Source organism: Martes martes, assembly GCF_963455335.1.
Source record: "Martes martes genome assembly, chromosome: 6".
NCBI lineage: Eukaryota > Metazoa > Chordata > Mammalia > Carnivora > Mustelidae > Martes > Martes martes.
The window spans coordinates 187,228-214,057 of NC_137893.1; the positions used below are offsets into that span (position 1 = coordinate 187,228).

Below are 26,830 nucleotides of genomic sequence, written 5' to 3' on the forward strand. Positions count from 1 at the left end.
GCTGCAGACAGGGCCGGACACCTGTGTCCGGACTTGACCCCGGGGGATCAGATACTGGTCAAGGCTGTAAAGCAAATCCTACTTAGAAACATTGCCCTGACCCCCCGGAGAAAAAAGACGGAGAGAGGCGAGACTGAAGATACATGAGGGGCTCTGGCAGACTCTGCGTGTTCTGGCTGCCCAATGTCCAAACACCTATTTTGGAAGAACTCTAAGGGATGCAGTCCTAATTTTTTTTTGCAAAGAAAAAGGAGGCAGAGACCCCCTTCTGGCCCTCACGCCCTTAACAAAGACAAGAGTTCTAAATTCCTGTATTTGCTCAGAAAATCGCTCCAGCCCTGTGCTAGCAGCTATGGACATAGCAACGAACCAAAGTCCCTAAGAAATGAGCCCTGAGAGTGGGAGTGAAAGGCACAGGGTCCAGCAGAAAAGAAAGTCCGGCAGTGTGTACACGTGTCAAAATGCACCATATTGTACACTTACTCTACAAGCCCCACACCAGCCATCTCTAGTCCCACTGGGCCACGATCAGTTTGTTCAGACTCATGAAAGGCATGCCAGGCGGTACCAGCACAGACCAGAGAGCTGGTGCTGGGCAGCAGCCAGCAGTGTGTGCTACGTTGGGGCACCTGCCTGAGGTTACAGACACTAACAGTAAAGTCCACATGTGAACCCACCTGCTTCCAAAGCTTGTGCATCTCTCACCAGCCCACACCCCCACCTCACTGCCCCGTCTGCGTGACCTGGGTGCTGCCGGCTCCAGTGCTGGAACGACCGAATCACTCGTCGCTCAACGGTCCTCAGTCCCGAGGGCTCTCCTTCCTGAAGGTTCTCCCAGTCACAAGGGCACTCGCAGAATCATCAGGACTGAGGGGGCAACCAGGAACAATGGGCTCATCCCTAACCCTCTGAAGCTCTGCACAAACCCTTAAAGGACAATGACACACAATGGGAAAACCAGTGCCACTCACTAAACATAAATAAAGATGCATGTAAGCCTGTAAAAATTTATGCTTTTATCCACAATTCAGGATAAGAATCCAACTTAAATTCATGAGTCAAAGCTAAAACAATTTACTCCTATGACACCACTGCAGGCTCTTCTTTATCACGTAGGGACGCTTTTCTATTCAGTCCTGACAACGAGCTCCTACGTCCACAGCAGAGAAAAACATGGAAAGGGCATCTGAGGCGGCACGTGGACACCAACAGGAGCAGAAGTGCTGAGAGCTGACCGTAGCAGGAAAACTAAGAAAACCTGAAAGATATCAAAACTCCAAACAAGTAACAGGGCAACTAAGAAAACCTGAAAGATATCAAAACTCCAAACAAGTAACAGGGCAACGGCTGTCCCGGCCTCAACAAGTCCTACAGTATTTACATCGTAACAAATTCTATTTAAAATGTTTACATGAGACCGTTAAAGAAAGTTTATACTACATCCTGCACACTCTATTAAGCAGGAAAATAACATATTTTAGAAAGACCACCATCCTAGATGGGAGATTTTGGTGCTTAACGGGCAAAGCCCCAAAACTATGCAGAAGACACCGCTGTTTCAAAAAGGCTTCCTTCTCTCTTACCCTGGCTGGCAGCGGTTTTACTACAGATGACTTTACAGTAACTCACCACCCTCGGGGCTGCAGCACGAACAGAACAGTACACGGCTGCAGGCTCTCAGGGCACTCTGCGTGCACACGTGGGAGTCCATGGCTAGACAGGCATGCTGACGGGCATAGAAACTGCGTCCACGCTACCTACAGCAAACGTTCTATAATAAAAGCAACGGATTCCCACTTTTTGAGTAATATTTGTTTATAAAGAAAAGGATGCTCAGGAGCTAGTTGGTTTTGGTTGGCAACGGCTCTGATTTATGGTTTGAAGACAAATCATTTAATCTCTTTGTAGATCATTGATTCCCTTTTTGGTAAAACTTAATGATTTACCTCTCAGTTTGGTAGATTTTGAACTACTACTACAAAATCCTTTAAGAATACCATATTTTATATAAATAACTTAAACCTTAAATAACAGGTTTTTAGTCTCTGAACGTTTTTCCAACAGAACACCTTAGGAAGACAGACGTCTAAAAGCAAATTAAAATACTTATGTATACTTGTTATAAAGCTTCATAAAAGTAACTGGTAGCATCAGGACTGCCTCATTTTCAAACTAACAAAAGAAAGCGTGCAATGAATTCCTGATTCGCCAATAGCTCCAGCTTCTGTAACGGTAAGCGCCGCCTGGAAGACCTCAATTAGCCGGACGTTCCCCTTCTACCCTTAAGCTTTTCTGCAAAGAGGCGGGAACCCAGCAGTGAAGTCAGTCCGTCCGCGCGCGCCGCTGCCAGGTGCACCGAGATCGTCTCCGGCGTCTCCCTCCGACAGTGAAGCAGGTTACGGCGGGGTCTGGTCCTCGCCGCCGCCCGAGCCTCGATGGCGAGCACGCACAGGAGGGGGTCCGAAGGGCCAGGGCGCAGTACCAGGCGGCGGGAGGAGGCCCACGGCTATGCGAGTGCAGGGCCTGAGATCTACACAAACGGGATCGTGCTTTTTAAAAAGGCTAAACTATAGGGGCGCCTGGGTGGCTCAGAGGGTTAAGGCCTCTGCCTTCGGCTCCGGTCATGGTCCCAAAGTCCCGGGATCGAGCCCCGCGTCGGGCTCTCTGCTCGGCGGGGAGCCTGCTTCCCCCTCTCTCTCCCTCTCTGTCAAATCTTTAAAAAAAAAAAAAAAGGCTAAATTATAAACACAAGACCTCTGAGGTCTCTCCCAGGGCCCTGCAAGGGGCTCATGAGGGGAGGCACCTGGCGCCAGACCTCCATCAGCTTCACGGTCAGTCGACCTGGTAACTGACACGCGGAGGCAGGGTCAGGGACGGGGCAGGACCTCAGAACGCGAAGCAGCGCAGGTGCCCTCCGCGGTCACCGACCGCCGTCTTGTCCGTCTCAGACGAGAAGCCCGAGGTCTCCGCGCGCCTGGAAGGCCGGGCGGCCGGAAGTGGCCCGAAGCAGGGGAGCGCTGCGGCGAGTGCGGGGAGGAGTGCGGGGAGGGGCGCGGAGGGGGCGCGGGGGAGGCGGCGCGGGGTGGGGGGGCGCGCGCCGAGGTCTCGCCGGTGCTTTTCACAAACACAACTCGGGAGGGGGCAGAGGGGCGTCCCGAGACAACAGGGACCGCCCGGCCGGGGCCCCGCGACCGCAGAGCGCCGGGGTGGCGAGGCCGTGCGGCTGCAGAGAGGGTCGCCACACGGGACAGGCCCCCGAGCCCAGGCAGCGGTCGGGCCGCGAGAAAACGGGAGGACGCCGCCGCAGGGGCCGGGGAACGGACAGGAACCCGGCGTCGCAGACTTGCTCCCCACGCTTCTCTCTCGCTCGGGGTCATCTCAGACGCTCCAGCCGAACATCTGGGCTCATTCCCGGGACCAAGGCTCCTGCCTTCCCCGCCAAACCCCTCTCCACGGCCGTGTTCGGGTTTCCGGTGCCAGGACGTCCCCCCGCACGGCGGCAGATGCCTTCCTCTCGGGCGCGGGGCGGACTCACCCCGCCCCCGCCCCCGCCGGGCAGACCCCCTCGCCCCCAACTCTCTAGGGCTTCATTCCTGCCATCCCCCTCCCGGAGCCGCGCGTCCTTCCTCCGCGCCTCGGGCGCTCGCACACACGCTCTCCCCCGCAGGGATGAGCGGCCTCTCGCCCGGCCTCCTCCTTCTAGAAGATTCTGCTCAAACGCCCTCCGGCACAGACACTCCCCGGGCCTCCCCCCGCGGCCGCCCGCCCGCCCCGCCTCCCTTCCCGCAAGGGCCCTACGGCCCGGGAGGGGCACCGCAGCCCTGCGCCGCGAGCGCGCGGGTCGGAGGACGCCTCCGGGACGACACCGCAGCTGCGCGGCCCCGGGGCCGGCGCCCATCCCCGCGGGGAGAGGAGGGTCGGGAGGGCGCCGAAGAGGACCAAGCAAGGGGCACAGCCGCAGGGTCGGGCGGCCAGGACGTGAGGTGCCGGCGACGGAGAGGGCCGGGGGACAGGCGATGGGCGGCGAGGGCCCCGGGGCCCGGAGCGGGGCGGCGGGCGGGCAGGGCCGCTGAGGGCTCGGCCCCGGGCCCCGCGACGGCGGAACCGCAGAACCGCGAGCGCAGCGAGCCGAGCCCGACAGGCCGAGAGCGGCCCCGACGGCGCCGGCCCCGCAAGCCCGGCCCTACCTAGAGATGCGCCAGCACAGCCAGGGACGCGCCCGCACCGCCCTCGGCCCAGCCGCAGCGCTTCCGCTTCCGCTCCGAGCGCTTCCGCCCCGAGCGCTTCCGCTCGCGAGAAGGCCCCGCGCGGGAGGGGAGGGGGGCGGGGCCTGCGAGGCCCGGCCCCGGGGCGCCGCGGGAGCGAGCTGCGCAGGCGCCAAGCCCGTCGCCTCGGAAACCGTGCGGTGCTGCGAGCTCGCGCCGCGCGGTGCCCCGAACCCGCGTGGGCGTCGGCGGGGCGCAGCCGCTTTCCGCTCCCGCCGGGCGGCTGGGGGCCGGCTTGCCCGGGCCCGTTCGCCTGCGGACGCGTGGGGACCGACGGTGACCCCGAGCCCCGGGGGAGCGCCGCGGCCGGCTCGCGGGAGGGTCCGCCGTCCCGGAGCGGCTGGGGGCGGGCGGCGTCCTGCGGAACCTCCCGAGGTCCGGCCGGGGCGGAGCGAGGCCCCGCCGCGCGCAGGCTCCGGATTCTCGGGCTCCGAACGTGCGCGTCCCCGCGGCGGGCCGGGGGCCGCGCGCCGGGGCGTGGGGCGTGGGGCGTGGGGCGTGGGGCGTGGGGCGGGCGGGCCTCTCTGTCCGCCCCGGGCCCTCGGGCCGCCTGTCGGCGTTGCCGCGACGGGGGCGGGGACGGCCGCCGCGCGAGTCCCCGTGTCTCCGCCGGGCGCGTTTTCCAGTCCGGGGCGCGCGGGGGTTGCGGGGCGGAGCCGGGACGGGCGCGTGGCTCTGCCGACGTCTCGGGACCGCTGCGGTCCTGCCGGAGCGGCGGCGGCGAAGCTGCGCGGGGGGCCCCCCGCCGGGTCGGGCCGTGCCCCCGCCGCGCGCCACGGAGCCCGGGCTCTGCTCCTGAGCCGCCGAGCGTCGCCGTTTCTCCCGAAAGTGCTTTAAGCCCCGCGCAGGTCGCGGTCGGGGCAGCCGTGGTGCGCGTCCTGCCCCCGGCACGCCCCCGGCACGCCCCCGGCGTCCTGGGATCAGAGGGGACCCGGCCGTCGGGGTTCCAGCCTCCGCCCGCTCCTCCCGCTGAGATGAGTGGGACGGAGACGCGGCCTCCCGGCGGGGCAGCGAGCCCGACGCCGGGGTCAGTCCCAGGACCTTGAGACCAGGACCTGAGCCGGCGGCGGATGCGCAACCCACGGAGCCACCCGGGCGCCCCTGCTTCAGTTTCGTAAAACTGAAATCCCACATCCCGAGGCCCCATCGGTCCCCCGGAACCTGGGACAGCTGGTCACCGTAAGAAGGAGCTGCTCTGGGACAGGCACACTGGGAGCCAGGCTGACCCAGGGACCCGTGGAGACAGGTGTCCATTACTCCTTTCCTGAGAGTCACAGGCTCCCGTGGGTCGGTGGACAGACTCAGTTACAAGATTTATTTCTGCATACGATGGGCAGAATAGCCCTGGAAGGGTTCACAGGGGGTGGTTTCCGCGCCTGAGAGCCTGGGGTGGTGGGGCTCAGGGAAGGGAGGGACTTCGCGCCTCTCTCGTGAATCCGGTAGCCAAGTGTGATGGCAGAAGAATAGCCTTTAAACCAATCTGATTAATTTTTAAGTAAGTTACTGACAAGTAAAATTGTTAATACCCATTTATTTAAGCTGCATCTCGGAATCTGTCCACGAAGCATACCTCAGTAGACTCTCTGGTAAGCCCCGGGGGGCAACAGCCTTCAGTGGAGGAAAATGACCAAATATTGTTCTCCTCGATGTCTCTTGCAAAGCACTTGACAGATCAGGCACTGAAAAAACATTGCCAAGCTGAAGTGACAGCACATATACGTGTTAAAAGTTTTGGGAAGGAATCTCTCCACTCAGCCTACAGGGCTCTTCTTTCCTGTTGACTTTTTTTTTTTTTTTTTGAGTAAAGTCACCGGTGCTCAGCACCTACTACTGATTGGGTACCACACCAAGAAGGACGTGAAATGGTCCCTGATCTTAAGGAGCACACACTGAGACAGGGAAGAAAGACTGACATACGTTAAATATTAGGAAACAAGTGAAACCGTGTGATATCTGTAACATTGGATGAGGAAGGGAGCAAGGAGCTCACGTGTGAACTGAGTCTGGAAGGAAGTGGGATCTCAGAAGTAGAAGAGGAAGGTCTTGCGTGCAGGAGAACCTAGGAAACAAGCGGAGCCGGACTTGAGGTGGTAAAAGGGGCCGGCAGGGACACCACTCACAGTCTGTGCAGAGCTAGACTGAGGAGGCAGAGAGCACAGGTCAAACAAAAGCCTTCTCTGACTGCTTGGGTGAGTCCCACCACTTGGCAGTCTTACCTACCTCCTAGAGCTTCCAATAAGCATCTCTGCCTCCCTCTTAAATATACACACATGACCAAGGATCAACAGACAGTTGAGGAAGACAGAAAAAAAGGAGAAAACGAACTAGGGAAAAGAAAAATACTAAGAACATTTTTTGCGGTCTCTGAAGGTAATAGATCCATGAGGGAAATAGGGGTACATAAAAGAACATTCCAAAAATAAGAGCTCTTGAAAATTAGACAAGAAATGATAAGTCTAAGAAGTGTTTACATTTAAAATGTAAACCTGACGCTATCTCTCAGATATTGGAACAAAAAGAATAAGAGATGGGGAAAGATAAAGCATAAGAAAATTGGAAGATCAAAGTTTGACATGTGAAAAATAGGCATTACAAGGAAGAGAACAGAGGAAACCAAGAGGACATTACTCAAGAAATAATTCAAGAAAACTTCCCGGCCTTAAGAGACATGTTCTCAGATTGAAAGGACTGCCAATGGACTCCGGGAACCGACTTAGTTACAGAAGGGAGGGGGTTGGAGGATAGGGTGATGGGGGATGGGCATTAAGGAGGGCACGTGGGGTGAGGAGCACGGGGTGTTATACCCAACTGATGAATCACTGAACATTAATCAAAAACTAAGGATGTGCTACATGTTGGCTAATTGAACATAATAATTAATTATTAAAATTAAAATTTTTAATTAAAAATTTAAATTGAAATTTAAGAAATTTAAAAATTAAAAACCAAAAAAAAAAAAAAAAAGAAAGAAAGAAAAGAGTTGCCAAATGCCCAGCACAGCCAATCTGAAATGATCCACACTAAGGCACATCACAAAATTTCAGGACACCAGGGATAAAAAAAAAGCTCTTTAAACATTTCCATAGGGAAAAATAAAAAGTCACATTTGAAGTTTTGGCAATCAGAAGAGCATGGGAATTCTCAGTCGGATCCCAGGAAGCCGAAACTCAATGGAGATTTAACTTCAAAATTCTGAAGAAAATAATTCTAACATGGAATTCTACTCTCAATCAAAATATTAGTTAAGTGTGAGAGAATAAAGAAATAATGAGGTATGCAGCTCAAAAATATTATCTACCAAATACTTTATTCAGAAACCTGCTGAAGGATACTCTCCAAAATTAGTCAAGAGAGAGGAATATTTAGGACGTGGGTAGCAGGGAATCCAAGTGAAGAGAGAAGAGAGGAGTCCTAGCAAGAGACCATTTGAATTGGAGCAGAAGGCCTCACAGGGACATTGTTCCAGGAATACCAGGTGTGTCTGAATATTTTAAAAGATCTTTTCGGAGTTGGTGATGGCAAGCAATACGTACATAGAAAAGTCAACAAGCAAATAAATTAAGCAGTTGTTGAATCCAGTAAACAGAAAAATCTGTACAAAAAAGAAAATTAATCACAGCATATGCCTCAGCTATAATTACATAGTTTTAATAATGTAAATATGGAATGGTCATTTAATATAAATTGATGCTATAATCACTTTTTGAAAAAATGGGAGGTGAACTTCTATGTGTTCATAAAAGTTTGTGTGTTGGAAATCTGGTGGAAGAGCTAATCTTCATCCGCTAGAGCTGGGAAGTCCGTAGACAATACACGCAAGTGAGAATGGAAGACACAGTGTTGAGACTCTTTCTTAAGAAATGTAAGAGCAGGATCGCCTGGGTGGCTCAGTCGGTTAGGCATCTGCCTTCAGCTCAGGTCATGATCCCGGGATCCTGGGACTCTCTCTCTCCCTCTCCTGCCCCTCTCTGAAAGAGAAAGGGAAGGGAGGGTGAGGAGAGTGGAGTGGGGAGGGGGAATAAAGAAAAGAAATGAAGGAGACCTCAGTTTCGGGGAGAATCTAAAAATGGGATGGGAGGGCACCTGGGTGGCTCAGTGGGTTAAAGCCTCTGCCTTCGGCTCCGGTCATGATCCCAGGGTCCTGGGATTGAGCCCCGCATCCGGCTCTCTGCTCAGCGGGGAGCCTGTTTCCTTCTCTCTCTCTGCCTGCCTCTGCCTACTTGTGATTTCTGTCAAATAAATAAATAAAATCTTGAAAGAGAAGGAAAGAAAGAAAGGAAGGAAGGAAGGAAGAAAGAAAGAAAGAAAGACGCCCCACCACAACAATATACTGACTTCTGAATATTACCAAAGTGTTTTATTGCTGGTGAAAATGGCATACAGAAAGACAATGTACGTCTTCCTCTACTGGTATCGTTGTGTTTACTGGGGACTTCTGGTCCCAGCAGCTCTCACACAGCCATGGAAGGGAGCCGACCAAACACTTTGGCCAACAATCTGAGAGCAGTGGAGCAGAAAAATGGGGGGCGTTGAGTGCTGAGTTAGGGTTTCCTGCTACTTGCTGCTGGGCACCCTGTTTCGGCTTCTGCCCACGGAAGGGTGATTCCTACAGAACTCGTCCTTCCACTTTAAACAACTAGAAAACTAGACAAAATACATGAAATTGCTATTTTCAGCCAGTAGAAACAGGAAGTAGAGGATGGAGATTCCTGAAGGATGGAAAACAAGCCTGGTGACTGCCGTAAGTCAGCAAAGACCATCAGTGAGACAAAAGCCTGGTTCTTGGGTATCAATGAAACCGATGAACCATCAGCCACAGTGACCACAACGTGAAGACAGAGATCACTCACGCTCACGATGGAAGACGGGACCACAGATTCTATTTACACTGAATGGTTAAAAGCAGACGATTTGAGCAACTTTAGATGAGGTGGACAAATTCGTTGAACCAAAGAAATCACCGAGGCTGACCAAAGAAGAATGGAAAATCTGAGGGGCGCCCAGATGGCGCAGTTGGTTGAGCGTCTGCCTTTGGCGCAGGTCATGATCCCCGGGTCTTAGGATGGAACCCCACTCAGCGGGGGGCCTGTTTCTTCCTCTCCTGCTCCACCTGCTTGTGCACTTTCTCTCTCTCTGTCAAATAAATAAGATCTTTAAGAAAAAAATTCTGGGGCACCTGGGTGGCTCAGTGGGTTAAGGCCTCTGCCTTTGGCTCGGGTCGTGATCCCAGGGTCCTGGGATCGAGCCCCACATCGGGCTCTCTGCTCAGCGGGGAGCCTGCTTCCTCCTCTCTCTCTCTCTCTCTCTCTCTCTGCCTGCCTCTCTGCCTGCTTGTGGTCTGTCTGTCAAATAAATAAATAAAATCTTTAAAAAAAAATTCTAAGTAACCCTATATTTATTAAGCCATATATTTATTTGTTAAACTGAATTTCCAGATAAAAACCTTCCAACAAAGAAAACTCCAGGGGCGCCTGGGTGGCTCAGTGGGTTAAGGCCTCTGTGTTCGGCTCAGGTCATGAACCCAGGGTCCTGGGATCGAGCCCCGCATTGCATCATCGGGTTCTCTGCTCAGCGGGGACCCTGCTTCCCCCCACCCCACCCCCCACCCCCGCCTGCCTCCCTGCCTACTTGTGATCTCTGTCTGTCAAATAAATAAATAAAATCTTTTAAAAAAAAAAAAAGAAAGAAAAGAAGAAAACTCCAGACCCGTGTAGCCTCACTGGTGAATTATATCAAACATTTAGGGAAAACATATTAATCCTATACAAACTCTTTCCGAAAAGAAAAGACTTCTCTGTTCATTGTGTACCGCACATAAGTGGCGGAAAGCAGGTCTAACTTGACTTTGGACTCCAGCCCCTAAGACAGGTGAGTTCATGAATGAGTAAATGAGTAAATGCCATGTGCTTTGGCCAAGTGGGTCTGACCATGGCCCCAGCTTTGAACAGTTATTTCCATAAGCCAGTCTCGGTTTTTCCATCTGCCTTCACTGCGGTCAGTTCTGTGGTGGCCTGTGACTGGTTCTAGCCACTGAGAAATGAAGGTGGTGGTGGGTCATTCGTAACACACTCACACTGGAACCTTAACAACCTGAAAACAGCTACATTTCTCACCTCAATTAATTAATTAATGGAAATAAGAACAGTTCCAACTACCGTTAAAAGAAAGCAAAAGTTTGTTACTATTCCTAAAGAAGTCCAGACTTAGCAGTCTTGCCCCTCCCCTCCTACCAGCAGCGACCAGCAGACATATGAAGCACTTTGCAGTCATTAGTTATCAGTGATAATGATTGATGAACAGCCACCACCCTGTCCCTATTTTCCTAAAAAAAAAATAGTATTTTGAAAGCAAACCTTGATGGAGTGCCAGTGCTGTCCCCATTCTGTTTCCTGGAAGGTGGCACAGGGGAGGGACTAAAAATTTAATGGTGCGAAGGGAGGAAACTGAAAAGCAAGGAATGCAGCTCAAGAAAGCATGAGGTTACATTTTGAGACGTAGAAATGTACTGATGTGAAGGTGAAAAGACATTTGCCTAAACTTGTCCCCTGTTTTTTCTTTTTTCTCCTCCGATACTTAGGCTGTTTATTGGGGTCCCTTTCTCTCCAGCCCATTTGCTGGAGTAGGGCTTTGCAAAGCCGGTCTCCTAGCAGCCGAGTGCAGAAGGCCCATTCGTATTACAATGGACTGGAAGGAAAGAAAGAGCCTGGTCTGTTTAAACTGCCTCTGTCTTCATTCACAGCCTGATGTCCGTCTGCATTGTGACACCCACAATAGCACTAAAGGACTCATTGTGGCCGAAAACAAATCAAAACAGAATAAGGGTGCTAAGATAAAAGAGTCATGCCACAAAATTGCTTAAAAAACCCAAGTCTTACATCTGAGATTTATGTTACCTCTTGGCTGTGTGGCCTGTTGGCCAGTGTTTGTAACAACCGCTGGAGTTTAATAAACAAAAAGATAATTGGGGACTTCATGTACATTTTTAAGGGCACTTCCCCAGGAAGGGTGGGCACGCTGGGTTGGGTTGGAAGCTGTTTAATAATTATCATTCTTTGTTTGCACAACATTTGGGGAGCCACACTCCACACTTGGTGCTTATTTTCCTTGTGATAAACATGCCGGAGCTATGCCCATGTGGCCCAACAGCGGCCCCCACACAGTCGCTCCCCGCCGCCCCCACCCCCTGCCCGAACCGACCTCAGATGTTGCGAGAACCCACGCCCAGTTCAGCAACAGGTGGAAGGTTGAATAGCTTCACACGTTTTTCGGGAGAGGGGGTGGGGAAAAGGGGAAAAAAGGAGGGCGGGAGGGCAGGCTTTTGGGAGCCGATTTAAGGATTAGATCAGATGTTATTGCTAGTGAAAAATTAAACAGCCCGGTGCTCTGGGGAGTGCAGATTAATATATTTAGTGACTGCGCGCACAAAGGCTGCTCATTGTGGCCACGTCTGAATGCCTGTGAATAGGATGGAACATATGCGGCCTGTCACCGCAGGTGCCCACATCTGTTCTTCCCCGGGCAGATGCTCACAGAAAAGGGGAGGTGGGGAGGCCGGGGAAGGACAGCGTGCTGGAAAGCTTCGCCTCGCCCAGGGCGCCCGGGCCGCGGCCCCGGGCCGCGCGGGTCCGGCGGGGACCCTCCGTGGGGAGGGCCGGGGCTGCGCCACGTTTCCGGGCGACTCCGTTTTAGAGCCTTGGGGCGCGGAGACGAAGCCCCCGCGCGCCCCCGCCCCCGCGGGCCGCGTGATTGACGGGCCACCCCAGGGACCGGGCGACAGGTGCCCGAGACCTCCCCGGGCGGGGCGCGTCCTGGGGGAGGAAGGCCTGGGGAAAGGCCCTGCCGAAAGGCGCCCCTCGACGCCTTTTCTTCCTCATTGTCTGCCAAGCGCAGGGCCGCAGCTCCCAGGTGCGACGCCCGCGCCCGGGACCGAGCGTTCGCGCAGGTGACGGGGGCGCCGGGCCTTCCTGGCCTGGCCGCGCTGCCCGGCGTGGGCGTCTGGGATCCCAGCGGCCGCGCCCATCCGGGAGGGCACAAAGGGCGCGCCGAGGCCCCGCTGGAGGCCCCGTGGTCCCCGCCAACCCGTGGGGTCGCTGCGAGGGCCCCTCCCCGGCTGCATGGACGCGGCTGGCTTGGAGCCATCCCCCAAGTCAACCTGGGTCCGCGGGGTGGCCCCGCGCCTCCTCGCGCCGCACCTGCCAGTGGCTCGGGGGCGGGGCGGGGGCGGGGGCGGGGGCGTCCATGCCCCCCTGGCCCTTTGACGCCGCACAGACACTGCTTGGAACAAGCGCCCGGCCGGCGCCGCCACCACCTCTGGGAAGCCCTCCGGCACTGCGCCAGCGTCCGCTACGGCCGCTCCCGGGCCCCGCGCCCCCCCCCCCCCCCGGGCCCTGGCGCGCTCAATCGCTGCAGAGCTCCGAGGGGCCACTCGGGGCGGGCGCGCGGCGGCGGGAGCAGCTGCGCGGTCATCCGACCCGGGACAAAGGCGCGCCCGCCGGTGCTGGGCCAGGTAAACACGCGCTTTGTCATGGAGATGAGCGCGGGACGGCCGGAGCAGATGATCCGCGGGCTCGGGGAGCGGCGGCCGCGGCCGGGGCGGGGGAGGGGAGCGGCGCGGGGGGTGGGGACCCGTCATCTGCGCCGGGGCCGCCAGCTGAGCACGCGACTCGCCCTTTCTCATGCAAATCAGCACATGCCTTTGCAACTCGCGGCAGACCTGCGGCCTCCACCCGCTGCCCCGCGCCCGCGGAGCTGGGGTGCCCCCCGAGCGCCGCACCCCGACAACCAAACGAGCCCCGCCAACCACGTGGGCTTGGAACAGTCCCTCCTCTCCGCGCCACGGCGGCCGGCCGCACTCAAAAGAAAGGCTATACGACACGCCGTGACCCTGCCCCACAGGGAAGGCTGGGCCACCGTCCCACTCCTGGGGGCTGCGGCGGCCAGCCTGCGCTTGGAAAGGAAAGCTTTCGGAGACGGTCAGGGCCATTGCTTCCCCCGCTGCGCTCTGTCCTCCTGCCACCGTCCTCCCCCCCGCCCCACATGAACCCGGGGCCCAGGCTGGCTGCGAGGCCAGCCTCCTTGGGGGGGGGGGGCTGCGGCCAAGGAGGTCAGAAGAGGCTACCGGATGGGGCCTCCCGGGGCTTGAGGTGTGCTCTGTCCCCAGCAACAGGGAAGCCTCCAGTGTCTAAAAGGAAGCCGGCTCTGCCCCCCACCCCTTTCTCCCTGCTGGGTGCGGATGGTGGCTTAGGTCAGAGTGTATCCTCAACCAGGGAGATCCGCACCTAGCTCCCTCAAGTCTAAACAAATCTGTAGACACCGGTCGGTGTGCGTGTTGTGAATGTGCACGGATCTCTGGGGTGCAGTCCTTGAGACAGCTTAAGAAACGAGAAGTAAATATCCAGGGTAGCTACACCATGCGGAGGGCGGCTGTCGTTCCTGGAGAGCTCCCCGTAGTGACAAGACCCCGGTCCATTCCCCTGGGATTTTAACAGCTTTGGGTTCCCAAACTGCTGTGGGAGGTTGTGGAGTAAGTCGGGGGATGACAGGTACAGCACAGGGGACACAGTCAATGGTACTGTAGTAGCACTGTATGCTTAAAAAAAAAAAAATTCCCAAACTGCGACTGATGGAGAAGGGGCGGGAGATGGGACACACTGGTGGGGGTGTGATACTGATGCATACACATGTTTTAGCCCCCACCCCCACTTGTTCTTCAGGTAACCTGGCTGTTTGATCAACACCAGATTTGCTGCTTGGAAGTTTTTTATTTTGTTGTTCAGAAGAAGGACTTTAATTCTTCTTAGGAATAAGAGAACCTCTCTGTTGGGTATACCGCATTCAGTTGGTCTAAGGAAACACAAACACCACTCTCGTCTCCAGACTTGTTTACACAGAAAACTGAACCTGCCCGAGTCGCCAGCCTATTCTGGGCATTGTTTTTTGCAATGTGCCCTGACCCTCCTCCCTCTACCCACAACCCCCACCACACAGATACCTTCAGAATAGAACCTTTCTTTGGGCAAAGGGGATTGCATCGGGTTTGAGTGACCACAGCACTTGGTCTCACCACGACTGAAGATGGGCATATTTCATTTTATAAAATGATGGCTGTGAGCTTTTATTCCCAAGTGGCTTAATAAAATGGAGGGGAAAATAATCAGGGTCTCCGGTAAACAGAACTCAGCAGCAGTTGTCGTAGGTACAGTACTGATGATCATACAACCTGAGCGTACCTAGCGCCTGGGGTTATGAAGGCTCTGAGCTGCCCGTGCCTGGCAAAAATAAACCACCACCACCAGGCGGCAAATCTCTCTGTCCTCTCCTGCGTCTGATGGATTGCGGGCCTTCTAAGGCCTAATGAGCCTCACTTTGTACAGTAAATTTGCTGAGAAATCAAAAAGTATTTAAAAGAAAGTTTCCTGCTTTTTCCTAATGAGCAAGGTAGGATTTATGGTGTGCAGGGAGGGGGACTCTGGCTGCCAGGGCCCATGTGGAGGCCGGCCTTTTACCGCACCCCAGCTTGAGCGCCTCCTGTATTTAGGGGTTCAGAGCGCTTCTTTGCAGGAGTATAGAGACATGCAGTTAGGGAGTGAAAAAACGCCATTTGGTTCGGAGCAGATGGCTGGCTAGGGGGCTGATGGCGTCTAAAGGCGTGTCATCCCCCTTCAGCCTGAATCCCTAAGGGCTCCCCTTGTCTTCCCAATCAATGAAAATTAAAGTGCAAAGAAAGGATGAATAGTTGGACCTCGAGTCTCTCCTTTGTTCGTCTCAGCTACTGGTGTGCAGGAGTTAAACTACAACAGGCCCCTACAGAAACACAGAAGTTAAACAGTCTCCCGTTAGCTCAGCTTTGAAAGGGAGAGGGGGAGAGGGACCAGCGTGAGGTGGGGGAAGAGGGAGAGAGAGAGAGAGAGAGAAGGAGGAGGAGAGGAGAAGGAGGACGGGGAGGAGGAGGAAAGAAGAGGAAAGAACAGGAGGAGGAGGAAGGAGAAGAAAGGGCTTTCTGCTCGATTTCCCCAATACAGCATCGCGTGGCATAAATTAAGTCGGAGAAGAATGAACGCTTTGGGAAGGATTCTGATGGATTTTACGATGCCTTTCAGTTCTGCTTTGCCGCTGTAATCGAGAAATCTGTGCCACGTCAGTTTAACAAATACTTGATACTAAGGGGGGTTTGTTAAAGATTTGGGGCAAGTCTGTCCCCCCAAGGTTTAAGCCCTTGCGCTTGGAACTTTTTATTTCCAGTTTTCTAAACAGGCATTCACATGAGACTGTTTCCCACTTCCACTTTCTAATTAAAAGGTTCCTGAAATTTCATTTCTTACTGAAATCTACTCTTGGTCTCAGAGGCACAGAGGATTTACAGCTCACATTCCTTTCTTCTTTTGTGGCTCCCCTGCTCCTGGAACCCTCTCACCTCCCCCCTTCCCTCTCCCCCCATCTCTCTCTCTCTCTCTCTCTCTCACACACACACACACACACACACACACACCAGCTTCTGTGCTGTAGAGAGCAAAGTTCTCAGAAATTGGCTTTCAGAGGAAACGTGGACGTAGTGGGAAAAGGATGCTGACACTAGGTGGCAAGACTAAATTAGGATTCATGCTGACCCAGCCCGGTGGGGAGGTAGCACATCCGTACAAAGTCCGCAAAGGGTGACCAAACTGGGATTGCTACCATCCTGGGGTGGGGGTGCAGTACCTTTGAAGTCTCCATTTGTTCTGAACCAAACAGTAGGGGTTCTGCTGGAGTCCAAGCCTGCCTTTCTCACCTCACCCTGCACACGACTTCCGACTAATTCTTTGCTTCTCTATGACGACGCAGCGGTGGAAAACCTGAGGTGTACAGACCTGTCAATCCAGAAACTTTACAGGTGTTTGCGAGCCAAGGATTCAAGGGTCTTGTTGCCTAACGGCCAGGGGGATGGTCATAGGTGACTTCACCAAGCGATTCTGAGATTGCTGTTTACAGGGTTTTACTTGGTATTTCCCCTCTCCCTGTGCAGGGCATGATGCTGTGTGATCTCCACACCTGCTGCAATGAAAATCCCATTTTGCTGGGGCAGTGCCAGGTCCCACCCATAAGGGGGCTATAGCACACCGGGGATGAGGCCATTGTGCCCAGGCACCCTGGGGCTGTGCCACCAGCGGAGTGACATTTACTCCAACAGTCACACCTTCCATCCTAATGAAGCTGCCCTAGGTGGTGCTGGGGGAGGCTGAGGAGGAGCAGACAGGGTTGGGAAAGAGACCTCGAAGTGTGCCCAGCATAAAGCTGGATGCCAAACTAGGAGTCTATGCCCCACCTTATTCTGCATTGAGCCCAAAAGCATGAGAGCAATTTAGATAATTCATTGTGTGATACGTGTGTTCTCGGCCCTCCCAATAAACTCATTTCCCTTAAAAAAAATGAAAACAAAAGTTCTAGTGTCTGATGGACGTGTAAAAACCTAATAAGGTGATGGCTGTGTAAAGATTTCGGGTCGGGGGGGCTGGGCTGGAGGGTCTTTAGAACATGTGCGGGACAGTGTTGCAGAGGCCGCGGCGCGCGCGGAGGGGAGCTCTTTCTCTCGGCATTGTGCGGGGAGCAGGTGCGGTCTGCATTACCATACAGCTGAGCGCACAAAGAACCACTGATTCAGCCTTGCACAATAACAGAGTGCCTTAATGACAGCCACGCGAACGACACACACCAAACTCACTTTTTACCAAGCGGAGGGAGGCCGAGGGGGGAATACCCAGGAGAGAGGGGCTGGACACCCAGGAAAGGTGGTGGTGGCCGAGAATCGCTCCGGGAAGGACGTGTGTGTGCGCGCGCGCCCGCGCGTGCGCGCGCGTGTGTGTGCGCGGGGTGGGGTGGGGTGGGGGGACTAGTTGGGATCTCCCTGGCGGCCGGGGGTGGGGAGGAATCGCTCCCCAGACCCCGCCCCCACCAGCGGCCTCGGACCGGTGCAGGGACACCGTGGGCGCGCGGACTCCGGGGTCCCCGGGGCGCCGCGCTCGCCCCCAGCCCTGCCCTGCGTGCGGGCTTTGCGCTCCCGGACGCAGAGCCGCCGTCCTCGGCCGGTGGCCGGTCGGTGTCGGACCTTCCCAAACTTCCCCAAACTGCCGCTGCGCTCGCCGTCCTCTGCCCTTTTCTCCTCGCGCCCGCCCCCTTCCTACCGAGCCCCCGGCCCCCGCCGCCCCCCGCCTCCCCCGCCAGGCTCCTCGGGACGAAGGGCCGTCCTGGAGAAGGAGCGGCCCCGGGGCCCCAGACCCCGGGACACGGCCCGCGCGGGGAGACGGCGGGCGGGCGCCGCGGCAGCCCCGAGAGTTTCCCAGGCCGCGTCCGGCCGCTCCAGGACGGCTGCACTCGGCGGGGCTGGAGGCGCCGCGCCGCCCCCGCGCGCCCCCGCGCGCCCCCGCGTGTCCCCGCGGGCCTCCGCGGGCCTGTGGCCGGCGGGAGAGCCAAGGGGCCGGAGCCGCGGCCCCCGCCTCGGGAGCGGAGAGGACTCTCGCGGCGAACATTTTGCAGGAATGTAAATGAGCGCGTTTTGTGTGGTGCGGAGGAAGGCGGGGGGCTGGGGGCGGGGGCAGAGGAGGGCCGGGGCGGGGAGGTGTGGGGGCGGGGAGGAGGTTGCACATTTTACAGCTCACTGACCATTTGGCGATCCATTGAGAGGAGGGTTTGGAAAAGTGGCTCCTTTGTGACAGCTCTCGCCAGATTGGGGGGCTGCTTATTTGCATCTCATTAGCCATGCGGGCGGCCGGCGGGATATAAGGGCGGCCGGCGCCGGCGAGCGCAGACCTCGGCGCGCACCCGCGGAGAGCGGCCGGCCCGGGCGCGCAGAGGACGCGTCGCCGTGGCGCAGCGCCTCCGCCCGCCGCCCGCCGCCCTGCGCTCGGACCCCGCGCTGTGGACGTGGATGGCACCGGCTGGGTTCCTCGGGAAGACGCGCGTCTCCGCGGGGGCGCAGGGGACACGAGTTCGGGGCGCTCCCGGGACGGCCGCCGCCGCCGAGTGACCCGGGCCCGAGCCGCGGGGCGCGCCGCGCACCCCCGCCGCCGCCGCCGGGCGTCCCTGCGCGCGCTCCGCCGGGGCCCCGGGATCACCGCCTCGCGCGTGGGACCGCCGGAGCGCGGCTTCGTGGTCGGACTCGGGGGGCGCCGCGGCAGCTCGCGGGGAATTAAGCCGCATACCCGGACGCGCTCCCTCCCTCCTTCCCTCCCTTCGAAGACGCTCGAGACAAAACCAGGAAGCGGAGGACCCTCGCCCGCTCGCGGGTCGGAGGCGCCGGAGGAAAACCGAAAGTTGCGGCCGCACGCGCCGCCTCTCCGAGCCCTTCCTCGGGCGCCCCGCGCCGCCGTCGCCCCCGGAGGGCGGACCCGCAGGAGCGCGGCCCGGGAAGGGCCGAGCTCGCGATCGCCGCAGCCTGGGGCCGAGCGGCGGCGCTTTCTGCCCGCGCCGCCCGGGGACGGCCACCCCCGCGCGCTCCCTGCGGCGTCGGGACGGGAGCGGGCGGGTCCGGCGCGGCACCATGGGCCGCCGGGGCGCGCTCGCCCTCGCCGTGCTGTCGGCCCTGCTGTGCCAGGTGAGTCGTGGGCCGGGGTCCGCGCGGCCCGGCGGCAGGTGGGCTGTCCGCGGGGGGGACCGGCGGGGGCGCGGGGCGCGCGCGCGGAGCGGCGGAGCGCGGGGCCCTCACGCCCGCGTCCCGCCCGCAGGTCTGCAGCTCCGGGGTGTTCGAGCTCAAGCTGCAGGAGTTCGTCAACAAGAAGGGGCTGCTGGGCAACCGCAACTGCTGCCGCGGGGGCGCGGGGCCGCCGCCGTGCGCCTGCAGGACCTTCTTCCGCGTGTGCCTCAAGCACTACCAGGCCAGCGTGTCCCCCGAGCCGCCCTGCACCTACGGCAGCGCGGTCACGCCGGTGCTGGGCGTCGACTCCTTCAGCCTGCCCGACGGCGCCGGCGCCGACCCCGCCTTCAGCAACCCCATCCGCTTCCCCTTCGGCTTCACCTGGCCGGTGAGCGCGCGGCGCGGGCGGGGGCGAGGGGCGCGCGGGGGGCGTGTGCGGGGCGGCCGAGGAGTGACAGCCGGGGTGGGCGAGGCGCGGGGCCGGGGACGTTCCGGGGTCGGGCCTCGGTCCGCAGCCCCGGGTCCGTGAGCGCCTTCCCGCGGGCGAGTGCTCGGTGTCCTGAGCCCAGACCGCTTGGGAGTCGAGCCACCCTGGTACCCTGGGAGCGTGACAGCCCCTGGCCCTCTCTGTGCCACCCCCCCCCCCCACCGATGACAACCCCCTCCAGCCTTGTGCTCCTGCGGGGCTTTTCTTCTTTTCTTTCTTTTTTTTTTCTTTTTTTTAACGCGATATCCTGTACTAACGGGCTGAAAAAACACGCCAGGAAACCACTCTTTAAAAAGTTCTCCCATTTCCTTAAGGAAAGTGAAAACAGAGCTGCACAGCCCTCCCCCCCCCCCCAGTGGGTCTGCTAGGGAGACCCTTCGTGGCTTGGTTGTCCCCAGTGCCCGGGTTTGGGCTCTGTGTTCTAACATTTCTGCTTCCGCTGAGGCCTCCTCCCACTTTCTTCCAGGGTACCTTTTCCCTGATCATTGAAGCTCTCCACACAGATTCTCCTGATGACCTCACAACAGGTAAACACAAGCCCCAGACCCCAAAACTGAGTGGACTGCTTCGCCAGTTGGTGTGTATTTGAGTCCAGGTCTCCGCCAGAAACAAACTCCTGTAGACCCTCGTTCTGCAAGGTCCTGACCTCCGGCCCCTTCCCCTTCATTGCACATCGGTCCCAGCTCCGCCAGGGCCCCAAGCCCCTGGGCTCTCAGTCAGAACCAATGGCGGCATCCTCTCCCTACAGAAAACCCAGAAAGACTCATCAGCCGCCTGGCCACACAGAGGCACCTGACCGTGGGCGAGGAGTGGTCTCAGGACCTGCACAGCAGCGGCCGGACAGACCTCAAGTACTCCTACCGCTTCGTGTGTGATGAACATTACTATGGGGAGGGCTGCTCTGTCTTCTGTCGACCCCGAGATGATGCTTTTGGCCACTTCACCTGCGGGGAGAGAGGGGAGAAAGTCTGCAACCCTGGCTGGAAAGGCCAGTATTGCACCGAACGTGAGTTCCTGCTTCCCTCCCTCGATCCACTTCGAGCTCCCAGGGAACAGGGGAATGTTCTGTGAGCCGGGGGGGGGGGGGGGTCCTGGGATTTCAGCTCTGGGGGAGAGCTCTGGTGGGGAAACTGAGGCCAGAGAGCTGGAGAAACTTGCTAAGACCTCACAGCTAGCCGGTGGCAGGGCTGGGGTCAGCGCAGACATTTTAACTTCCGCTATGGGAAACTGCCTTTCTTAATCAGGGAGGATTTTGGAGACGGGGCCAGGGGTCAGGAAGTAAGCCCGAGGGAGAGGGAGGGGAGGAAGGAAGGGAGGACCAGAGAGGAGAGCTTGTGTGTGTAGGCGGGCTTCACCCCGGTTCTCCTGGCTGTGACAGCGTCTTGGCGGAAGAGCGCTTGTTTCTCTCCAGAGTTGGTGTGCGGGGCCTCTTCGCAGAGTGAGCGTGTTTGCAGACGTTCCGTGTGACCCACGCACATGTCGTTCATGACATTTTCACTCGTGGGGTCTGCGGACAAGAGAGAATGTGTGTTGAGGCCTGGGTCTGCGGGAGCTGGGTGGGGAGGGGCCCACCTGCCAGTGCTGGGCCATGTGCCCACCGGCTTGTGTGCTGCTCGCACAGCCCCCTGCCTGACAAAGAAATACCTTCACAGACGTGAGTGGGCCACGCCTGCCCCACTGCCCGGAGTTCTCCAGGCAGTCAGGGGCTGCCCCGGGGCAGGAAGCCAGGCCTTGGAGGGCAGGAGGCTCGCGCGGCCCCGGGCCCAGTTCCGCTTGTAGGCCTCTCTCCAGCCTGTGGAGGCGTCACACACCCCGGTGTCAGGCTCCCCTCCCGTCGGGGGTGCAGGGGGCTCTGGAGCTCCCCAGAAAGCCGTGGGGCTTTTCCTCCTGTAGCCGGTGACCCTCCAGCCCTCCTTGGTAGGCCCAGAACCTGTGGCCTGGGAGGTGCGGTTCCCGGTTTTGATCGCTGCCTGGGGCTGAGGGTAGGTCTTCACGGTCTCCGAGGCCTTGTTTTGAGCTCCGCCAGGGCCGGAGCCGGCCGTGTTGTCTTCCACGCTCACGGGGCAGCTTGTGGACGCGCTTCATAAGCCTGTGAAGGCGGCCTGCTCAGCCTCAGCGCCCACCCTCGGGACCTCCTGCCTGCTGTGTCGCATCCCTGCCCCCCTCCCTCTTCTTTGCTGCAGAGTAGCCGAAACTTAAACTTTTTTCTTCTTACTCAAACACTGGAGTCTCTCCCCGCCCCCAGCTAGCGCGTGCCATCGATTAGATCTCTCTGGGGATAGGCGGCAGGAACTCACACCGGCTCCCATTGGTGGGAAGGGCGTGCACGGGCACGCGCGTTCGTGTGTGTGTGTGTGTGTGCGCGCGCGCGCGCGTGTGTGTGTGTGTGTGTGCACGCGGGGGGGGCGAGGGGCGGGGGAGGCAGTATTGTTGCGCGGGCAGCTGCTGGGGAGCAGAGACAATAGAGCAGCTGTCCTGCCCTGGTGCTCTGCACACCAGCTGTCCACCCTTATCTACACACACACTTTCTGGGTATTACGAGGTGGAGCTTTGTGCAGAGAATTGGGAAGTGGGGGAGGAGGAGGGGGAAGGACTTCTGACCCTCTCAGAAGAAAAGGGGATGGGGTGGGGGTGGGGGCTTCCGTGCCCTTTTGTCCTGGAGCCACTGCGTTAAGAAGAATGCTGGCCCTGGGGCTGAGCAAGTCCTCAGTTACTGGGCAGGACCTGCAGTCCCCCACAGATGGGAGGAGCTCAGCTGGGGTCGCCAGTGCAGCGGGACAAGTTTGGTGTCCCCCATGTGGGGTGGCAGCCCCCGTGACGCTGGGGGGCACTTGGGGTGGGGCTTGACCCTGTGTGTCCTCTTTGCTTGTAGCGATCTGCTTGCCAGGATGTGATGAGCAGCATGGGTTTTGTGACAAGCCAGGGGAGTGCAAGTAAGTCTGCAAAAGTGCTTTTTCCCTTTCCTGGTTACCCTTTTACACCTAGTGTATTTGTAAAGTAGCACTAGGTGATCATTTGAAAAACTCTGGTAGGATCAGCTGACTGTTATGCTGGTGTTTCTCCTTAGTAAGTGTGTAGAACGTGTAGGGTCGTGGTTGTCAGCCCCCTAAGCGCCTCAGTGGGTATGGGAACTTACAGATTCCTTGGCAAGGAATTGACATAGAAAATGAGTCTACGTCAGGGAATCTCAAATATTTTGGCATATTAGGACCACCTGGGGAGTCTGTAAAAACACGGTCCCAGTGGCCCTCATGGCCCTAAGTCAGACCCTCTGAGCCTTTGGTGTGTTGGAAAGCTCCCAGGGAGACGCCGGTTTTCTGCCTCGTTTGCGAGCCGGCGGGGTCGGTGCTGCTGCAAGGCCGTGTCTTGCGAGTCGGTGGTGTGTGTCTGGGAGCCCAGGGACGCCTGTGCCCGCCTGACCGTGCTGCTCTCGTCCTAGGTGCAGAGTGGGCTGGCAGGGCCGGTACTGCGACCAGTGCATTCGGTACCCAGGCTGTCTCCACGGCACCTGCCGGCAACCGTGGCAGTGTAACTGCCAGGAGGGCTGGGGCGGCCTCTTCTGCAACCAGGGTGAGCCCCCTCCCCATGCAGCAGCCCCAGGCTTCCCAGCCTCACTGAGGACTCCAAGTGTAACCCTGCCCTCGCCCCCACCTCCCGTCTTTTCCCCTCGCAGACCTGAACTACTGCACACACCACAAGCCCTGCAGGAATGGGGCCACGTGCACCAACACGGGCCAGGGGAGCTACACCTGCTCTTGTCGGCCGGGTTACTCGGGGGCCGACTGTGAGGCCGAGATCGACGAGTGCAGCACCAGCCCCTGCAGGAACGGAGGCAGCTGCACGGTGAGTCCGGCCGCCGCAGGCCCTCCTGCTGAACGGGGCCTGGGTTGGCTCCTCCCGGCGTGGGTCTTTCGGAGCAAGGTGTGAGAGCGCTGTCTCTTCTCCGCGACACAGGATCTCGAGAACGGCTACACTTGCACCTGCCCGCCTGGCTTCTACGGCCGAATCTGCGAGCTAAGTGCCGTGGCGTGTGCCGACGGCCCCTGCTTCAACGGGGGACGGTGCTCGGACAACCCTGAGGGAGGCTACGCCTGTCGCTGCCCTGGGGGCTTCTCCGGCTTTAACTGTGAGAAGAAGGTGGACCCCTGCGGCTCGTCACCCTGTTCTAATGGTAGGAGGCAGCCCTGTCCGCTCTGAGACTCTGGCGAGTGCTCGACACTGATAAGAACGCATTAGAAAGCACACGCGTTTAATTTCAAGCCAAGCACGGCATTTTGCTACCCCGAGTTTATGGAGCCTTTCAACTAAACAGTCAGAAACTCTTCACAGAGATTGTGTCCGTGAGTCTGGAAATGCTCAGGGAGCAAGGAAGGCAGGCAGGAGTGTGGACTCTCACGGTCTGCGGGGAGAGCCTGAGGCGAGAGGCGAGACGGCCGCTCAAGGTCCCGCAGCACCTCAGGTGCCCAGGTCCGGGCTGTAACGCAGTGCATCGCGCTCGGATGGCAACGCAGCCGCTCTGTCTCTGGAGGGAAGCCCGGCTCGGCTCCGTCACCCAAACATCGCCGTCTGGTGTGTCTGTGTGTGCGCAAGTGTGGTCTGCTGGCGGGCCCCCCGCTGCTGCGTGAGTGGGTGGAGGAGCGGAGCTGGGCCCCAGACAGGCCGGGCCACGATGATTGATGGAGAAGAATCACGGTTCCTTTGCCTTCCGCCTGCTGTCCGGAGGCGCGGCCATCCTGTGGGGCCGAGCTTTGCCTCCTGTCGGTTTCTGTCCTCGGAACCACCAGAAATACTGGAGGCTTTACTGTGAGAGGCAGACTAGCCGGAGGGTAGCGACTTGGCTCGGGAGGGACAGAGGTCTCTCCCCTCCTTCCTCTCCTCCTTTTTCTTTCTGTTCCAACCCTGCTCTCCTCACTAACTGCGGAGCCAAGGGCAAGCACATGGCCTCACTCAGGCTCCATTCACTCATCTGCCACCGGGGCCCCTCGTGGGCTGCTATGAAGCTGAGCGTGTGTTGGTCACGGCGCCTGCCGAAACACGACCGCTCCAGGCACACGAGCTGTCCGACTCCCAGTATACCGAGCTAGACCAGACTCCTGCCCCGGGGCTTGTGTCCCAAGTAGCCAGCACCTGGTTCGGGCTGCGGGCTGCCTGGCCTGTCTCATGTCTCTGGGTGGAGCGCGGGGGCAGACACCCATGTGTCCTGTGTTCCAGGTGCACAGTGCGTGGACCTCGGTGATGCCTACCTGTGCCGCTGCCAGCCTGGCTTCTCCGGGAGGCACTGCGAAGACAACGTGGACGATTGTGCCTCCTCCCCGTGTGCCAACGGGGGCAGCTGCCACGACGGCCCGAATGCGTACTCGTGCACCTGCCCCCCCGGTTACACAGGCAGGAACTGCAGTGTCCCCGTCAGCAGGTGTGAGCACGCGCCCTGCCACAACGGGGCCACCTGCCACGACAGGGACCGGCGCTACCTGTGTGAGTGCGCCCGCGGCTACGGGGGCCCCAATTGCCAGTTCCTGCTGCCAGAGCCCGCGCCCGGCCCCGTGGTGGTGGATCTCACCGAGAAGTTCGTGGAGGGCCAGGCCGGGCCCTTCCCCTGGGCGGCCGTGGGCGCCGGCGTGGTGCTGGTGCTCGTGCTGCTGCTGGGCTGTGCCGCCGTGGTGGTCTGTGTGCGGCTGCGGCTGCACGAGGCCCGGCCCGCGGCGGAGCCCTGCCGCCCGGAGACGGAGACCATGAACAACCTGGCCAGCCGCCAGCGGGAGAAGGACGTCGCCGTCAGTGTCATCGGGGCCTCGCAGATCAAGAACACCAACAAGAAGGTTGACTTCCACGGGGACCGCGGGGCTGAGAAGAATGGCCTCAAGGCCCGCTACCCTGCTGTGGGCTATAACCTGGTGCGGGACCTCAAAGGGGACGCCGCCGCCGCCGCCGCCGCCGCCAGGGACCCTCACAGCAAGCGGGACACCAAGTGCCAGCCTCAGAGCCCTGCGGCGGAGGAGAAGAGCACCCCGACGCTCAGGGGGTGCGTGCGGTGGGCCGGGAGGGGGTGCGCGGGAGGGCCGGCCTGCGAGGGGGCCCCACGCTCGGGCGCTGTGGGTGGGCGGGGGGCCCGCTGGCACCCCTCGGCCCGGCGCTGGTCGTTTTCAGAACAGTTTTCACTTGCTTATTGCGATGCTCTTCTCCTCCCCTTTCAGCGGAGATGCGTCTGAAAGGAAGAGGCCGGACTCTGTGTATCCCACTTCAAAAGACACAAAGTACCAGTCGGTGTACGTCATCTCGGAGGAGAAAGATGAGTGTGTCATAGCGACTGAGGTCAGTGCGCGGTGCGAGGCACAGCGGCGCCCCGGGCCCGGCCTCAGGATGGAGGTGGGTGGAGAGGTCAGAGGACAGTGACCTCTCTCTGGAACTAACCTCCCGTTCTGTCTTGTGGGCCCCTCTAGGTGTAAAATGGAAGTGATATGGCAAAATTCCCGTTTCTCTTAAAAATAAATAAAATTCCAAGGATATATGCCCCAGTGGATGCTGCTTGAAAGAGGAAAGGGAGACCCACGGACTGCTGCTGGGAGCCGATCCGGACGGAGCCGGTTCTCTCCCGGAGGTCGGCCGCACGCCGCCCGGGCTGCCGCTCCGCAGCGTCCGAGGGGCCTGTTGCACTGCCTTTTCGGGTGTTTCCATTGCACTATGGATGGTTGCTTTTAGAAGATATATATTTAAGTGAACGGACTGACTTGCTGCGTAGGAAGCGTGCGCTGCCTGAGGTGTGTGTCTCGGATACTTACGAGCCGGTCTGTTCTTGAGTTAGAATCGCGAACACTGCCTTCATCGTCCTTTTTGATACTAAAAGGTGTTTTTTCTAGGTGGAAAAAATGTGTGTTATTTTTTGGACTTGTAAAAATATTTTTCATGATATCTGTAAAGCTTGAGTATTTTGTGATGTTCATTTTTTATAATTTAAATTTTTGGTAAATATGTACAAAGGCACTTCGGTTCTATATATTTTTTGTATATAAATGTATTTATGGGATATTGTGCAGATGCTATTGGAGGTTTTTACTGTTTTGTTAATGAAGAAAATCCTTTTTAAGATATTTTTCCAAAATAAATATTATGAATGACGTCGAGAGGTGTGTTTCCTCAGTGCTCCTGGAGCCGACCGGGGCTCACTCCCCGACGCCGGAAATGGCTTCCGACCGTCTCTTTGAAACACCTCTGCCCAGCTCTCAGAACCGTCCATGGTCACCGTCAGGGCAGCCCCAGGAGAGGCCCAGTGTGGCCCCTGAACTCCCTGGGCGTGTCACGGGCACGCGCATTTGATGGGTGCCGAGATCCCTCAGAGCTGGTCACCTTCTTTCGGAGCCTCTGTCTTTACGGGACTGGAACAAAGCCTCATTTGGGATCAGATACCCATGAGACTCTTGCGTATTGCCGTGGAAAAGGCTCTTTGTCTCAGAATAATACTTACTCATTCGTCCA

At 58.2% G+C, this 26,830-nt stretch overlaps 2 protein-coding genes across 11 annotated transcripts in view; one reads left to right on the forward strand and one right to left on the reverse strand.

Annotated features, from left to right (window-relative positions):
- Positions 1-4,276, reverse strand: part of FAM120B (family with sequence similarity 120 member B) — a 90,240-nt gene extending 85,964 nt beyond the window's left edge. For 3 of the 10 annotated variants that reach the window (XM_080806293.1, XM_080806292.1, XM_080806294.1), the window contains exon 1: positions 4,188-4,276. The gene's annotated coding sequence lies outside the window, so the exon portion shown is untranslated. The remainder of the gene's footprint in view (positions 1-4,187) is intronic. The other 7 variants (XM_080806290.1, XM_080806286.1, XM_080806289.1 and 4 more) reach the window with 4 other exon arrangements.
- A 14,217-nt stretch (positions 4,277-18,493) lies between these two features.
- On the forward strand, positions 18,494-26,477 carry DLL1 (delta like canonical Notch ligand 1). Its single transcript, XM_080806267.1, has 11 exons — positions 18,494-18,831; positions 18,962-19,258; positions 19,824-19,884; positions 20,106-20,363; positions 22,230-22,290; positions 22,797-22,927; positions 23,031-23,200; positions 23,312-23,528; positions 24,569-25,379; positions 25,552-25,669; positions 25,798-26,477. Exons 1-11 carry the CDS (start codon positions 18,778-18,780, stop codon positions 25,801-25,803), a joined length of 2,184 nt encoding a protein of 727 aa, XP_080662393.1. The 5' UTR covers positions 18,494-18,777; the 3' UTR covers positions 25,804-26,477.
- The last annotated feature ends 353 nt before the right edge of the window (positions 26,478-26,830 follow it).